Source organism: Quercus suber, unplaced genomic scaffold, assembly GCF_002906115.3.
Source record: "Quercus suber isolate HL8 unplaced genomic scaffold, Cork oak 2.0 scaffold_169, whole genome shotgun sequence".
In the NCBI taxonomy this organism is placed as follows: Eukaryota; Viridiplantae; Streptophyta; class Magnoliopsida; order Fagales; family Fagaceae; genus Quercus; species Quercus suber.
In genome coordinates this window covers 1,205,893-1,221,978 of record NW_027069629.1, presented here as the reverse complement: position 1 = coordinate 1,221,978, position 16,086 = coordinate 1,205,893, and the positions used below count along the sequence as shown (strand labels likewise).

Below are 16,086 nucleotides of genomic sequence, written 5' to 3'. Positions count from 1 at the left end.
AATTGGCCTTGGGTAGCCATTCTTCCTCGGACTGGGCCATTTGGGCCTGGCCTGGAGTGGGCCGAGGCCGCACGATTTCCTGGCCCCACAATTACAATGTAAATTTATATTGTAGAAACAAAAAAATTGGCAAATTTTGTACACATTTACAAAATTTGTACAATATTTACCATTTTTTGTGCAAATGTGTATAATATTAACCACTTTTGTGTATTTACAATATAAACTTGCATTGCAAGTACAAAGTAAACATATAAAGATCTTAAAAAAAAAAAAAAAAAAAGCTCAAACCAACTGGCATACTTGAAGGGGAAAAAAGAAAAGAAAAGAAATGAAAAGAAAAGAAAAAGTGCATCTCACTAATTGAATAAACTAAAAAACACTATTCATGAGCCTTTGGCTCTTTTTATATAATTAATAGATATGCTAGCTTACATAAATATTTAAAAAAAAAAAAAACACAAATCGATAACTTGAAAAAAAAAAAAATTTATGCACTGTAGAAATTAATATTAAAATGTTTTGGACTTAGCATTTTTTTATTTGATTTATAAGAAACTGAGATCTTAACAATTGTAAAAATATTATGATAAGAATAAGTGTTGTAACATTTTCTCAAAATATTTATTTTTAATTGTGGTTGGTCACAGTCTCATATTTTATTATTTTATTTCGACTTGTAAGAAATTGACACGTCAATAATTGTGAAAATATATTGAAATTTGTTGTGTCAGTATAACAATATATATTCCAANAGAGTTTTATGATTTAGTGATATTGTTCTGTCCTCAAGGATCATCCCTCACTTGTTAAATACTAGTCAGGGCAGCACGTGCAAGGCACGGGCTAGCCATGGGAAAAAAAAGTAGTGATTAGGATCAATTTTAGATTTTATTTGTATCACAAATAAAGATATAAATCATTTGATTTTTAAAATACATAGAGATTTACATTAATCAAAAGAGACATTAATTTTAAGAATTTTGATAATTATGTCATAAAAAGTTAATCTCATTCGTATAAGACTGTGACAGATCCCAGTCCAATATTTTATTATTTTATTTTGACCTATAACTTACACTTCAATAGTTGTGAATATATTGTAATAACAACAAAATGTCACGACATTTTAGTTGTGCTAGATCTCGGTATAATATTTTATTATTTTATTTTTACCCATAAGGAATTGGCACATGCGTCATAACATTTTCATAATATCTCTATGTATACATTGTACTTAATTACTGTAGGGTCGGTTTTTGTCGCCTAAGCCCAAAAGAGATGGGTTAAAGGCCCAACGAACCCAGAACAATGAATTTGTAGAGAGTGGGTTGAAGGTTTAGGTGCTGACCGGCGTTTACCAGGTGTGAACCCCTTTTTCTTTTATTGAAAAAAAAATACTTAGAACAGTTTACAACTGGGGGATACTCCTCGGCCCATGGCCGAACATGCATTCCCCTTTTCTTCTTTTCCTCCCCCTTACACTTTGTTTGTATCCTTTATATATTACTCTCATCCTCCTTCTGTTGATCGTTCATTGGCCTCTCCTCTGGCTGCCTGTCCCATCAGCGGTCGTATCCATGCTCAAGTGGCTCACCCTGATCGATGCAGCCCTGCCCGGGGGTTGCATCCCCATTAATGCGGCCAGAAGGGTTAGGTGAACGTATTAAGTGTTGAGGTGACAACTTACTCTGGGTTTGTTCCCCTTCCCCTACAATTATCCTTAGTATGCCGAGGACGAGGGGATCCTCGGCGTGGGTCCAAAGAAGAGTTTTCTCCCCAAATTGGCCTTGGGTAGCCATTCTTCCTCGGACTGGGCCATTTGGGCCTGGCCTGGAGTGGGCCGAGGCCGCACGATTTCCTGGCCCCACAATTACAATGTAAATTTATATTGTAGAAACAAAAAAATTGGCAAATTTTGTACACATTTACAAAATTTGTACAATATTTACCATTTTTTGTGCAAATGTGTATAATATTAACCACTTTTGTGTATTTACAATATAAACTTGCATTGCAAGTACAAAGTAAACATATAAAGATCTTAAAAAAAAAAAAAAAAAAAGGCTCAAACCAACTGGCATACTTGAAGGGGAAAAAAGAAAAGAAAAGAAATGAAAAGAAAAGAAAAAGTGCATCTCACTAATTGAATAAACTAAAAAACACTATTCATGAGCCTTTGGCAACAATATCACTAAATCATAAAACTCTTGAAAAAAAAAAAAAAAAAAAAAAAAAAATTATTGGTCCATATTACAAAATTTATATGTAGTATACACAACAGAATAAATTGATCATACATTTACTCATTATCGTTCAAGTATTTTGACAAGAAAATTCATATCTTGATATTAACTTTAGTGAGAATTTTTCTAGTTTAATAAACCCTATGATGAACACACAAACTTGTTTAAGAGCTAAGCTAGGGACCATCTCTTTGTTTTAATGTTTTTCTTTTATAAACTCCTTCAATTAAAGAATTTGTTATTAATAGTTATTTGATGTGAATTTTTACAAAAGAAAGGTTCACCACATGATACAAACTCTATATTAGCACTTCATGAGCTATTAATTCTTATAAATAGATTATCAATTAGCCATTTAATTTGGCCCTTTCTGGTTCTCTTTAATATATCCCAACGGATAAAACAAAACCTATGCGCGCATGTATCTTATGTGCACAAAATAAACATAATTTCTTTTCTTCTCTAAAGATAATCAAATACATGTCTAGAAAATACAATGACAAGAGAGGAATTAAACACCAAAGGTGCTAACAAGTCATGTCTAAATGAGTTCTACAATGCTTGGCCAACAAAATTTTAGCAGTGAGATTTGAAATCGTTAGCTCAGTACTTAGATGCTAAATGGATAGTTTGTGTTTTCAAAATTTTCTCTAATATTGAGGTACTTTATGACGACATGATTACTTAAAGCTTTCACTATTATTATTCTTAGAGAAGAAAACTACAATTGAGTTATTTGAAATTGATGCATGAAATATACATGTCATTTTATGTGGAACTCATGTAAATACCTATTTGATATGATGCATGAGATATATTGATGCTAGAAAATCAAACTCCTTCTAAGTTTCTCTCAAAATCTTATATGAATCAATTTTAAGCCTATATGTTAGAAAATCTAGGAATCATGTGCAAACGGGGACAGGCCCACACCTCCCCTTCTAATTTCTTAAAATCAAAAAAAAATTTAGTGTAATGGACCAAAGTTGGCCCTCCTGGCCCAACGACACCAAAATCTCCTCCCCAAACTTCTTTAAATCAATTTTTTAATGATAAAATGTAAATATTATCTTCTTAAAAATTTGATTAGTTCAAAGTTCAAACTCTTCAAAAAAAAAAATAGTAAGTTAATCTAAAACTTGTAACTCTATGATCTAAATATGAAATCTTTTTAACATAAAACATTTTTTAAAAATCGTATTCTAGTTATTTGGTATCTTAAGTGGCTAAATTCCTTTAGGGAAAAAATAAATTTTTTTAATAAAAAAATTAAGAAAAAAAATAAAATAAAATAAGAGACTATTCTTAAGGAAAATTACTTTTTTATTTCTATTTTAAATTAGTTTTTTCCTCGTGTGTGTGTGCACACACATGCACGTTTTCAAAACACATTCTGTATATGTTTTTTCAGTCATCATTTCTTTATGAATTGTGTCAAATGGTTGTTGGCAAGAATTAAAATAACAATGACCTACTACTTTGATGGTAAACCTCCATGAAAAGACTCTTCCAATGAGCAAGAAGTTCAATGATCAACACGTCCTGTCCTTAAAATAGCGACTCCCAAGCTTGCCCTTATACAATACTACCGAGGTCCCTGGTTCTGATGACTTTTTTACGGGGGAGGGGGGATTAGCTCTTTGAGACTAATCACCTCCCCACAATTGTGTTTTTTTTTTTTTTTTTTTTTTTTTAACAATACAACTAAACATAGCAAATAATCGGGTTGGGTTAGGTTGGGTTGGGTCGGGTCAATTAGGTTGTGGGCCAAAACATGCCAGGTAAAAAAGGGCCATATTTTAAACAAGTTGAAAATGAATCGGGCTAATCAGGTTGTGGGTCGGGTTGAATCAACTCATATTTTTCACATTAAAAAAAAAAAGCAAATAAAGTCTTAAAACATAAAAATATAAGTTTCTTTGAAAAAAAAAAAAGTTAAAATAATACATTACATATATTTAAGCCTTATAAAACATCTATAGAAATACTATAATTTTTTTTTTTAAAACATAAATGAGACTGGTGCAGGGGAAAAATTTAAGTCCTATCCCTGCCTGACCTACTATGCGGGGCAGATGAGGCTAATACCTATGGGGCCGGGTTTAAATTGTCATCGCTAGTAATTATGCAAAAATTTCAATACACACACACACACTCGATGAAATAATTCATTGGTTTGCACATATAAGTTCATTATAGTATAAAAGTGTTTTTCTGTCTAATGCATCAATGCATTGGGCATGTTAGGATGCTGACATGTGTTTAGAATCATATGTCTATGTGCATCTATATTTATGGAATTTTATTACTTTTGGTTAAGAAAAAATGTAGGATAAATTCCTTATGTGTAGTACATTAAGTTTGATTAAAATGGTTAGGTCAAAATGTTTAGTAGTGTGTCTTTATATTAGAACCTTATTCACACTCTCCGTGTTGTGTGATTCTAAAAAAAAAGAAAGTTATCTTAATATTAATTTTTCTATCAAACCTTTTTGATGGGAGAAAAATGAATAGAGCGGGGGGGGGGGGGGGAGACCTGAGTTAGCGTCTTCTACTTGGGCATGACCATAGTGATACTCTACTCGCTGGGCCCAGCCTTGCGAGAGTAGGGGATTTGGATGAGTCATAATTGTACACTCAGCCCCATCGAGGATGCTAGTGAGTATGAGCTGAGAGTATGAAGTTATTTTTCATGCGCTTCCCACTGCAAGATTTGAACCTTGGACCTCCACCTTCCAAACCCTTAGGAGTGAGTCCATGATCACTAGACCAACCACTTCTAGATTGGGTTTAAAAGAAAGGTAATTAAAATTTGCGAAATTTACTTGGAATTATAGAGCATCCAAATCTTAAGTTTAAATTTCATAATTCATAAATACTCTTCATAAAAACGCCACCAGCCCACCGCCACCACTACTACTACCAACTCCATGAGGAAAATCTAGAATGTAAAAACATGTGGTGCAAGATTTCTTTGAGGGAACGTAAAGATGTTGAGACTGATTAAGTTATTGTTTTGGGTTCGTTTATGAATACCTTTTTTTAAAGAGGAAACCAATTTCGAAGCACTTAATGCTAAACTTAGACACTGATATATGATTCTGGTATATATTGATCACAAATTTGTAAAATCATAATGCACTGTCAGTTTACATTACAAATCTTAAATTGGACACTAAATTTCTAATTAGTATTCAAGTTATTAATGACTTCTTCCTATCAAAAAAAAAGAAAAAGAAAAAAGTTAATAATGACTCCTATTAAAACCCCAAAAAAAGTATTCAAATCTAAAACAAATTGAAAAACTTCCGGTTATTGAGAACAAATTTTAGCCCCACTAGTCCGTATTGACTTGTCTTCTGACCCTGAGAAAGAAATTGGCCTACTTTTATTTTTGTTTTTCTTGAACGAAAGCAATTGGCGTAATGGTTAATCTTTTGTAATGACCAAAAAAAAAAAAAAAAAAAAAATCATTGCTTGTTTTATTGACTATATATGCAAAGCTGGATTTCTTAGTTCTTCACAGAGAACTATTCTATTCTTCAATGACGACACCTATCTTCCTTTTTTCTCTCCTCTCAGCCATTTTCACGGTAGGGCAATCCATTGTGAAGCCAGGCTCAATTTTAACACCTACCACTAACTCCTCATGGCCATCACCTTCTGGTCTATATGCCTTTGGATTCTACAAGCAAGGCAATGGCTTTGCTGTAGGAGTTTTTCTTGCTGGGATTCCTCAAAAGACTGTAGTTTGGACAGCCAACCGAGACAATCCTCCAGTTTCTGCTGAAGCCACATTGAATTTCACAAGTGATGGACGATTGGTTCTGCAATCAGCACAAGGAGCAGAGACGAGCGTGGCAAATTTTAGTTCTGCAAGTTCAGCTTCCATGCTTGATACAGGCAACTTTGTTGTCTATAATTCAACCAACAATACAATATGGGAGAGTTTCCAAAATCCAACAGACACCCTTTTACCAACTCAGCGTCTCTTTTATGATGATGTGTTGGATTCTAGCGTGTCAGAGTCTAACCAATCAACGGGTAGATTTCGTGCCATTATGCAACAAGATGGATATCTAGCGCTTTACCCACTTGGAACCCCATACCTTATTGAATATGGTTATTGGTCAGAGGGTATAAAGGCACCACAATTTAATGCCACTCTAAATCTTGATGATGATGGTCATCTTTTCTTGGCCAATGCTAGTGGCATAGTGACTATATCTGGAGCAGGAAACTCTACCAAAGGTTCAGTTTACCGTTTGAGAATGGATGATGATGGATTCTTGCGGCTATACTCATACAATCTGGTTCAGAATGGTATTTGGTCAATTATATGGTCACCTGCCATTGACAAGTGTGAACCGAAGGGTTTATGTGGCCTCAATGCATTCTGTGAAGATGATGGTAAAGATTTTCATTGCACATGTCTTCCTGGATTTGCATTTATTGATGAGAGCAAAAGGTCTTTGGGCTGTGAAAGGAATTTCACCACGGAAAGTTGCAAAGGAGGCATAAATACCATGAAAGAAGTGCCTAATACCATGTGGGAAAATGTTACTTATTCTCTTCCACTATTATTACCAACCAAAGAGGAGTGTAGAAATGCATGTTTGCAGGACTGTAACTGTGAAGCTGCGTTCTTCAAAGACGGGGCATGCAGCAAACAAAGGCTTCCTTTGAGATTTGGGAGAAGAAAACAAACTGACTCAAACATAGCCCTCATTAAGGTGGATACATCTACACCCTCTACAGCTAAAATTGTGCCAAAAGAAAGGAAGAAAGAAGTACGTGTGGACATCCTAATTATTAGTATTTCATTAGTTGGTTTTGCATTCATTGTATTGGCCATTTCTGGAATTGCTATTTACAGATCCCGTCTTTGTGGTAAACCAAAAGGTGCATCTTGATATTTCATAATATTTGTGTCTTTTGTTTTTCCATGACTGTTTGTCTATTGTCATTCCATAACGTTTGTGTCTTTTAGTATTTTACATTCTAGAATTTTCTGTTATGAAACAAAGCGTCATGACAATAATGACAACTCTTGTAACTTCACCATAAAAGGGGATGGAAGTATGATGTGAAAGTGTGTAAGAGAAAAAGTTGTAGTGAGCTCTCATGCAGTAGCCTAATCTATTTGTTTGTGAGTTTGAAGTACTCTAATAAAATTTTCATTCTTCTCTTTCTTTTGAGTACTTTGTTGAATTTTAAGTCAAGGCTTTATAAAGCCAACAAAGTGGTATCAGAGCCAGGTTCTTAGAGCCTAGAGTCTTTGTGTACACCATTAGTGAAGATGTCTTCTAATATGGTGCAACCACAAATTCCTAAATTAACGAAAGAAAATTATGAGAGCTAGCAGATTCAAATGAAAGCGTTATTTGGATCACAAGAGCTATGGGAGCTCGTCACTGATGGGTATGTAGAACCCACAAGTGAACAAGAAGACACCTACAACGCAGAGCAAAATTTTTTTCTCAAGGATCAGAGGAAGAAAGACAAGAAGGTATTGTTTCTACTCTATCAAGGGGTGGATGAGTCAACTTTTGAGAAAATTGCCAAAGCAGAATCGAGTAAAGAAGCATGGGAGATTCTTGGCATTTTTTTCAAGGGTGTCGATCGTGTGAAAAGAGTTCGTTTGCAAACTCTTCGTGCCAAGTTTGAAGTTGCTCACATGAAAGATGGTGAAACTATTTCTGATTATTTTTCACGATTACTTGTAATTGTTAATCATTTGAAAAGTAATGGAGAGAGTATTGAAGATGTTCATGTGGTGGAGAAAATATTAAAATCTCTTGCAAATAAATTTGAGCATGTCGTGGTGGTTATTGAAGAGTCCAAAGATTTGGAGATTCTCTTAATTGATGAATTAATGGGATCTCTTTAAGTGCATGAGCAGCGTATGGAAAAGAATTCAAGCTATGTTGTCATTATTAAGCAAGCATTAGAGTTAAGATTGACTCTAAGAGAGGAGAAGCCTAATGGCTTCCATGGAGTATATACCAATAGCAACTGTGGCAAGGGTTATGGAAGAGGAACATTCAGAGGTAGATCTGCTCGCGGACGTGGAGGTAATAGAAATGTCCAATGTTTCAATTGCAACAAATTTGGACATTATGCATCCGACTGCTGGTACAATAAATCTGAGGAGCACAATGAACTATCTAATCTTGTTGAGGCATCAAATGTTGAAAAAGAAGAATGTACACTTCTTTTTGCACAAGAGGAGGCAAATAATTTGCAAGAGGTGTGGTATTTTGATTTTGGAGCTAGCAACCACATGAGTGGTCTTTGTTGAGCTTGTTGAAGGTGTTCAAGGTGATATCTGTTTGGGAGACTCATACAAATTTCCCATAAAAGGTAAAGGAAAAAATTAGAACACATGGAGAAACTCTCTCTTTTTTGAAGGATGTTGAAGGAAGGCTTGTTGCAAAGTTCAAATGGGTCACAATTGTATGTTTCCACTCCATCTTAACTCAACAATGGAGAAATGTTTCCATGGGCTTGTAAAAAATGAGTCATAGAAGTGGCATCTTCGCCTTGGACATCTCAATTTCAGTGGGCATCAAACTATTATCCACATCAAGCATGGTGCATGGATTGCCTAGTATTAAAAAGCGAGAATATGTATGTTAGTATGCACTCTTAGCAAGCAATAAAGAAGTCCTTTTCCAAGTGGGAGATCATGGAGAGCACCTAAGCCATTAGAGTTGGTGCACACAGATATTTGCAGTCCATTTGATCCAATTTTTGTTGGAGCTTTCACTATATTCAAAAGTTTCAAGGCACATGTTGAAGTGGAAAGTGGTTGTAAGATCAAAATACTTAGATCTGACAGAGGTGGTAAGTACACCTTAAATGAATTTCGAGATTATTGCAGGAAAAATGGCATCAAGCAACAGTTTACAACTACATACACACCAGAGCAAAATGACATTGCTAAGAGGAAAAATCGAATGATCCTTGATATGACAAGGATCATGCTTAAAGAAAAATGTTTACCAAAGAATTTCTGAGCAGAAGCAATAGCATGTACAACCTATTTACTCAATTGATGCCCTTCAAAAAGTGTCGAGAATATGACACCACAAGAGGCATGGAGTGGCTACAAACCAAGTATGTCTCACTTAAGAATTTTTGGGTGTATTGCATATGCTCAAGTGCCTGAGACTAAGAGAAAGAAGTTGGATGATCAAGGGGAGAAATGCATCTTCATTGGGTATAGTGAGGAGTCGAAATCTTACAAACTCTACAATCCACTTACCAATAAAGTAGTGGTGAGTAGAGATGTCGTTTTTAGTGAAGAAGAGTCATGGGGATGGAATGATGACCTCACAAGTAAAGAGAAGCCACTTGATTTAAAAGGGCAAGAAGAAGATGTGAATTATGAAGGTTCAGAGAGACCTTCCTCAACACCCCACCACTATGCATCATCAACAGGCACTTCATCAATCAGAAGCCTAGGTAGCATTTCTCCATCTCTAGCATCAATCAAAATGAGAGGCATAGAAGATATCTATGCATAAACTAAAGAGAAAAATCTATTTTGTTTGTATGTGGACCATGAGCCTTTTACTTTCAAAGAAGCTGTGAAAGAGAATTGTTGGAGGAATGCCATGCAAGAAGAAATTTATGCCAATGAGAAAAACAACACATGGGAATTGACTACACTTCCTCTAGGTCAAAGAACCATTGGTGTGAAATGGTGTAAAAGATTAAGCACACAGCTGATGGGAGAATTGAGCGCTATAAGGCAAGACTTGTAGCTAAAGGTTATAAGCAAAAGTATGGGGTAGACTATGAAGAAGTCTTTGCTCCAGTAGCAAGACTTGACACGGTGAGGATATTGATTTCTCTTGTAGCACATCATAGTTGGAAAATATACCAACTAGATGTCAAATCGGCATTCTTAAATGGCATACTTGAAGAAGAGGTGTATATAGAGCAGCCTGAAGGTTTTGTGGTTGAAGGAGAAGAAGACAAGGTGTATCGTTTGAAGAAAGCTTTATATGGTTTAAAGTAAGCTCCTCGAGCTTGGAATTCTCTTATTGACAGCTATTTTCAAGGAAGTAGTTTTGTCAAGTGTCCTTATGAGCATGTAGTCTACATCAAGAAGAATGCCCATGGTGAAATTCTTATAGCTTACCTTTATGTTGATGATTTGTTATTCACAAGAAATAATCAGCAAATGTTCCATGAGTTTAAACAAGCTATGTTTAAGGAGTTCGAGATGACCAACTTTGGACTTATGTCATTTTTCCTTGGGATTGAGGTACGACATCAACTAGATGACATTTTCATATGGCAGAAAAAATATGCAAAGGAATTGCTTGACAAATTTAATATGAAAAATGCAATGCTGTCAATAAACCTATTGCAGTGGATCTAAAATTGACAAGAGAAGGAGAAGGGAAAATTATAGATCCAACTTTATTTAGGAGTTTGATTGGAAGTTTAAGGTACCTCTCAATCACAAGGCTAAACATTGTTTACAGTGTTGGTCTTTTGAGCAGATATATGGAGAAACTAAAGGAATCTCACTGGCTTGTAGCAAAAAGGATCCTAAGATATATAAAAGGTACCATGGATTTTGGTCTTTTATATTCATACAATAATGATGCCGCATTATATGGATATTCAGATAGCGATTGGGGAGGTGATCAAGATGAAAGGAAAAGCACTACTGGATATGTTTTCTATCTTGGATCAAGAACTTTCTCTTGGATGTCCAAAAAGTAAAGTATTGTAGCTTTGTCAACATGTGAAGCTGAATATGTGGTAGCATCCTCTTCGTGAAGCAATATGGTTGAAGAATTTATGAAAAGAATTTGATCATCCACAAGAAGAATCCATATTTATTTATGTGGATAACAAATCTGCTATAGAACTTTCTAAAAATCCAGTTCAACATGGAAGGAGCAAACATATTGACATGAAGTATTATTCCTTGAGAGATTATGTGAAACAAAAAGTTGTGAAGCTCCAGTATTGCAATATAGAAGAGCAAGTAGTAGACATTTTTACCAAAGCCTTACCAGTTGATAGATTCAAAAGATTGAGGACAATGCTTGGTGTGAAGATGCTTTTGGTTTAAGGGGGAGTGTTGGAAGTGATAAACCAAGAGGTGCCTCTTGATATTTCATAACTATTTGTTTCTTTTGTTTTTCCATAGCTGTTTGTGTCTATTGTCATTCCATAAGGTTTGTGTCTTTGAGTCTTCCATATTCTAGAATTTTCTGTTATAAAACAAAGAGTCATGACAATAATGACAGTTTTTGTAACTTCACCCTAAAAAAAGGGATGGATGTATGATGTGAAAGTGTGTGAGAAAAAAAGTTGTAGTGAGCTCTTAAGGCAGTAACCTAATATCTTTGTTTGTGAGTTAAAAGTATTCTAATAAAATTTTCATTTCTCTTTTTCTTATGAGTACTTTGTTGAATTTTAAGTCAAGGCTTTATCCAACACTTTTTGCATATGAAAATATATCTATTAAGGAAAATATATCTAATAAGGGAAAAATTGTCTTAAGCGATGAGGATGTTGGTCCATGATCATTTACTTATGTAGAACTTGAAAAAATCACTGACGGTTTCAAGGAAGAACTTGGTAGAGGATCATTTGACATATTTTATAAGGGGACAATAGGCAATGACCAGAAGATTGTAGTTGTGAAAAGACTAGAGAAATTGTTAGTTGATTGAGAAAGAGAGTTTTAGGTTGAGATGAAAGTTATTGGGAAGACACATCATAAAAATTTAATTTGTCTTCTCGGGTATTGCCACGATGGACCGAATAGGCTTTTAGAATACGAGTACATGTGCAATGGGTCACTTGTAGATATACTCTTCACATCTGAAAAAAATACTTTCTTGGAATGAAAGAATGGGAATTGCCTGCAACATTGCAAGAGGAATTCTTTATCTCCATGAAGAGTGTATGTCACAAATCATTCACAATTTCAGTTGGTGTTGATTGCAATTTTTGCACCAAACCGAAAATTTCGATTTGAATTTTTGAGCAATGAAACCGATTTGTAAGGAAGGGATGCCGAACCGAACGATTGCATTCAGTTTCGGTTCCATTTGGTCGGGTTTCGGTGTTTGGGATGTGAGAAACAAAAGCAATTAAAAAAAAAAAGAAGATTTTTTTTTCATCAAACAAAGATATAATTGAAACACAATCGTAGTACAACTAACAAGAAAAGCAAAACCAACACAGACCTTGTTTTCAACACAAAATACAGAGCAACACAGCTAAAAACATAAAACACAAACTAAAATTAAGCCACCATCTCCAACAAAAGGTAGCAGCTACAAAGTTTCTTTAAGACAAAATCAAGAAGACATACCTATAGCAAGCAACCAAGAGAGAGAATCTGTGCTGGAAGAAACAAAATCAAGAAGACATACCCATAGCAAGAAACCAAGAGAGAGAATTGGTGTTGGAAGAAATAAGAAAAACAAGATCAGTGTATATCAAAAAATGAAAAAGATGCAAGGTATATGTTTGTGAGAGGGAGAGAAAATTGAGGAAGGGTGGCTAGAATGAGAGGCGGCTAGAATGACTATTAGGGTTATAAGTTTATAAGATGCTAGGGTTTAAAAAAATTTTAAAAACTCAAAAAGGGTAGCGTGAAGGTCCAAACTTGAGATTAAAAGGCTGAAACACGCATGTCATTCCACTAAGCTACTCACTCTATTATGTTTTAAAATTATATATATATATATATGGGTCGGTTTGGTCAGTTTCGGGGTGAAAAAATCTAGCACCGAAACCGAAACCGAAACCGAAATATTTCTGTTTCAAGAAATTCAAACTGAATGGAACCAAACTGAAAAATTAGACTCAGTTCGGTCGGTTTTTTCGGTTTATTGGTTTTTTCACACCCCTATCTCAGGACATACTAATGGATGAGAATAGGTGTGCAAAAATCTTTGATTTTGGACTAGCAAAGTTCTTAAAGCCAGACCAAAGCAAAACCTTCACTGACTTCAGAGGTACAAGGGGATATGTTGCACTAGAATGGCATTGTCGAAACTCTTCTGTGATAGTCAAAATAGATGTCTACGGCTTTGGAATAGTCCTATTGGAGATTATATGTTGTTGAAAGAGTGTGGATAGTAATCTTCTTGAGTAAGAGGCTATTCTTAAAGAATGGGCTTATAGATGCTTTGAGTGTGGCGAGTTAGGTAAACTTGTCAAAGATAAAGGGGTCGAAATGAGACAATTGGAGAAAATGATTAAAGTGACACTTTGGTGCATTCTAGAGAAGCCATCATTTCGTCCTCTAATGAAGAGAGTTGTACTAATGTTGGAAGGGACGGAAGAAATTCCAATCCCTCCTAATCCTAGTTCTGCTCTTAGTTAGTATGATTTAGGTTTTGAGAAGAAAGAGTAATGGTTTGGAAAATTGAGCAAAGTAAAAGCCTTATATTTGGTATGAATGCAGTCAAGTTTCATGTGCGCTTCACTTTCATAGTACATTGTATGTGTGTTATCAAATGTTGCATTTTCCACTTTTTTTTTTTGGGTTACTTTTTGTTTACTTATGTTCTCTCTTGTAATTTATCTGTACTTCCCCTAACCGAAGAAATGGTAAGTGCCATATGTTATGCATGCAGCAATGTTTCTTATTTATTTATAAATATTTGTAAGCACTAAGAAAAATAAAATAAACTCAAAACACTTGAAGTGTTTATGACTACTTCTATTGGCCATCTTATAAATATAGTTAGTTTTGAAGTTTATAATAAAACATAAATGAATTATTATTATTATTATTATTTTTTAAATTCTGTTGTGAGATGTCTTGTATGTTGGATTGGTATCCATTAACTAAGTATTAGAATTATGATTAAATTTACAATACGATGATCTTAATTTCCAATAAGTAAATTTGAGTTAACAACAACAATACCAAAATTTCTAGGAATCAAATACAAATTCACTTGAAATCTTCACTTTATATGTGGTTGTGTTGAGCATTGTAAGAAAATAAATTAAAATTAATACTTACCTTGACAAAATCAATTGTAACATCCTTCAATTTTGACATGACAAAATTTTCCCATTTATTGGTTGTGCACATAAAAAATTAAAATTAAAAAAAAAAAAATTTATGAGAGATTTAAGAAATTCAACCACTTTTTTCTTCCCTTTCCACTCATAGCTTGAACCAGGTTCACCTTAGTTTAGATCTATCACTACTTTTTCAGTTTTTCTGCATTTTATTAATCAACTCAAGCCATGTATGTTGAATTATCATTTATTTATTTAGAGTTATTTTAGGNTCAAAGTCTAAAAACATTCCAGCCCTGATATCACTAATTGGCCAATGAGAAATAAAGGATTTTTTTTTTTTTTTTTTTTTTGGTGTTTTTGATACTTGGAATGTTGGAATTGTTGTATATATTGTTATGTTTTGAGATGTTAGAAGTTATTTTTTGATGTTTTATAAGTTTTAAATTTGTGAATGAAATTCGTACGGGACCCCACTAGAATGGGGCGGAGGAAAAAACTGCTCTCATTATTAAGTACAATCGTAACTCGTTAAAAATATTGCCTCATATGTCCTAAAAAGAAAGAAAAAAAATTCCCCCCATAAGTTTACAGCATTTATTGAGAGCTTTAAATATCTTTGTTGTCACCTGTCCCTACTTTTCTTCGAGACTTCAATTCATTTCTTAATTCTTACGTATAGAAAGTTTTTGTGGAGCCATGAAGGTGAATTTTCTAGGCAACTAACTCTAAGCATAATGGCCCTTGATTGATGTCCAAGACCGCCATTAATGGGAAGAACTTTCATTATAATGGGTCAAGAATGCGAGAAGGAACACATCAATCACTGTAAGAGCCCTAGCAACAGTGGTACTAAATAGCTATATAACTATTTTTAGCACCACTAAAATTTAAAATGTACTCTACAATAGTGAAGTCAAAGCAATATTCTTTTTTTAATTTTGCGTTTACACTACTTTTCTTATTTTTTATTCTTTCTTATGCATTTCACTTTGCATTCACACTACTTTTCCTCTTTGTGTGTCTCTATGCAATGATTTCTATGGCTCTTATGGTGGTTGTAGTTGTGTTTTGATAGTTAAATTTACAGCATTTATTGAGAGCTTTTAATTTCTTTGTTGTTACCTATCCCTACTTTTCTTCAGACTTCAATTCATTTCTTAATTCTTATTTATAGAAAGTTTCTGGTGGAGCCATGAAGGCATTGGGGGCTCCACATGCAAGTGATCACATCACCATCCTAACTTACCAAAAAAAAAAATGTATATATATATATATATATTTGTCAAAAAAATATTATATGTTAAATTAATCTATTATGACCATCCCAGTAAAAATGTTGAACACCCTGACTTGAAAATCATAAAAATTTGGGTTAAACAAAAATAATAGTAATACTATTTTCACAATATTTTCACAATAATTTCACAACAAATTCAATGTGGTAAGTTGTTAGTGATTTTAATTTGGACTGAATACTGATATTATTTTTTTACCTACCAATAATAGCTTTTTGCATAAAATTTATTATAAAAATATTATAGACGTAGCATTAATCCAAAATTAATTGTGCCTCCAAAATAATCCTTAATATCTTTTATAAAATAAAAAATTTAAAAAAAAAAAACTTAAATAACAATAATAAATATTAGTGGACAAAGTTTAGCTACAGAATCGAACAATGCCACTAAATTATAAAACTCTTAGCTATACAAAGCAAAATTATTGGTCCATATTACAAAATTCATATGGAATTTACACAACAGAATAGATTGATCATACCTTTAGTCATTATTGTTCAAGTATTTTGACAAGAAAA

General features: G+C 33.9%; 1 protein-coding gene across 1 annotated transcript; it reads left to right on the top strand.

Moving 5' to 3' along the window:
- Window positions 1–5,774: 5,774 nt before the first annotated feature.
- LOC112033491 (G-type lectin S-receptor-like serine/threonine-protein kinase LECRK4) lies at window positions 5,775–7,159 on the top strand. The gene has a single exon (XM_065777960.1). The coding sequence runs from the start codon at window positions 5,792–5,794 to the stop codon at window positions 7,157–7,159; it is 1,368 nt and encodes a 455-aa protein (XP_065634032.1). The 5' UTR covers window positions 5,775–5,791.
- The last annotated feature ends 8,927 nt before the right edge of the window (window positions 7,160–16,086 follow it).

What these genes read in the sequence shown, in the direction of transcription:
- LOC112033491 (XM_065777960.1), top strand. Translation starts at nt 5,792, where the DNA reads ATGACGACACCTATCTTCCTTTTTTCTCTCCTCTCAGCCATTTTCACG.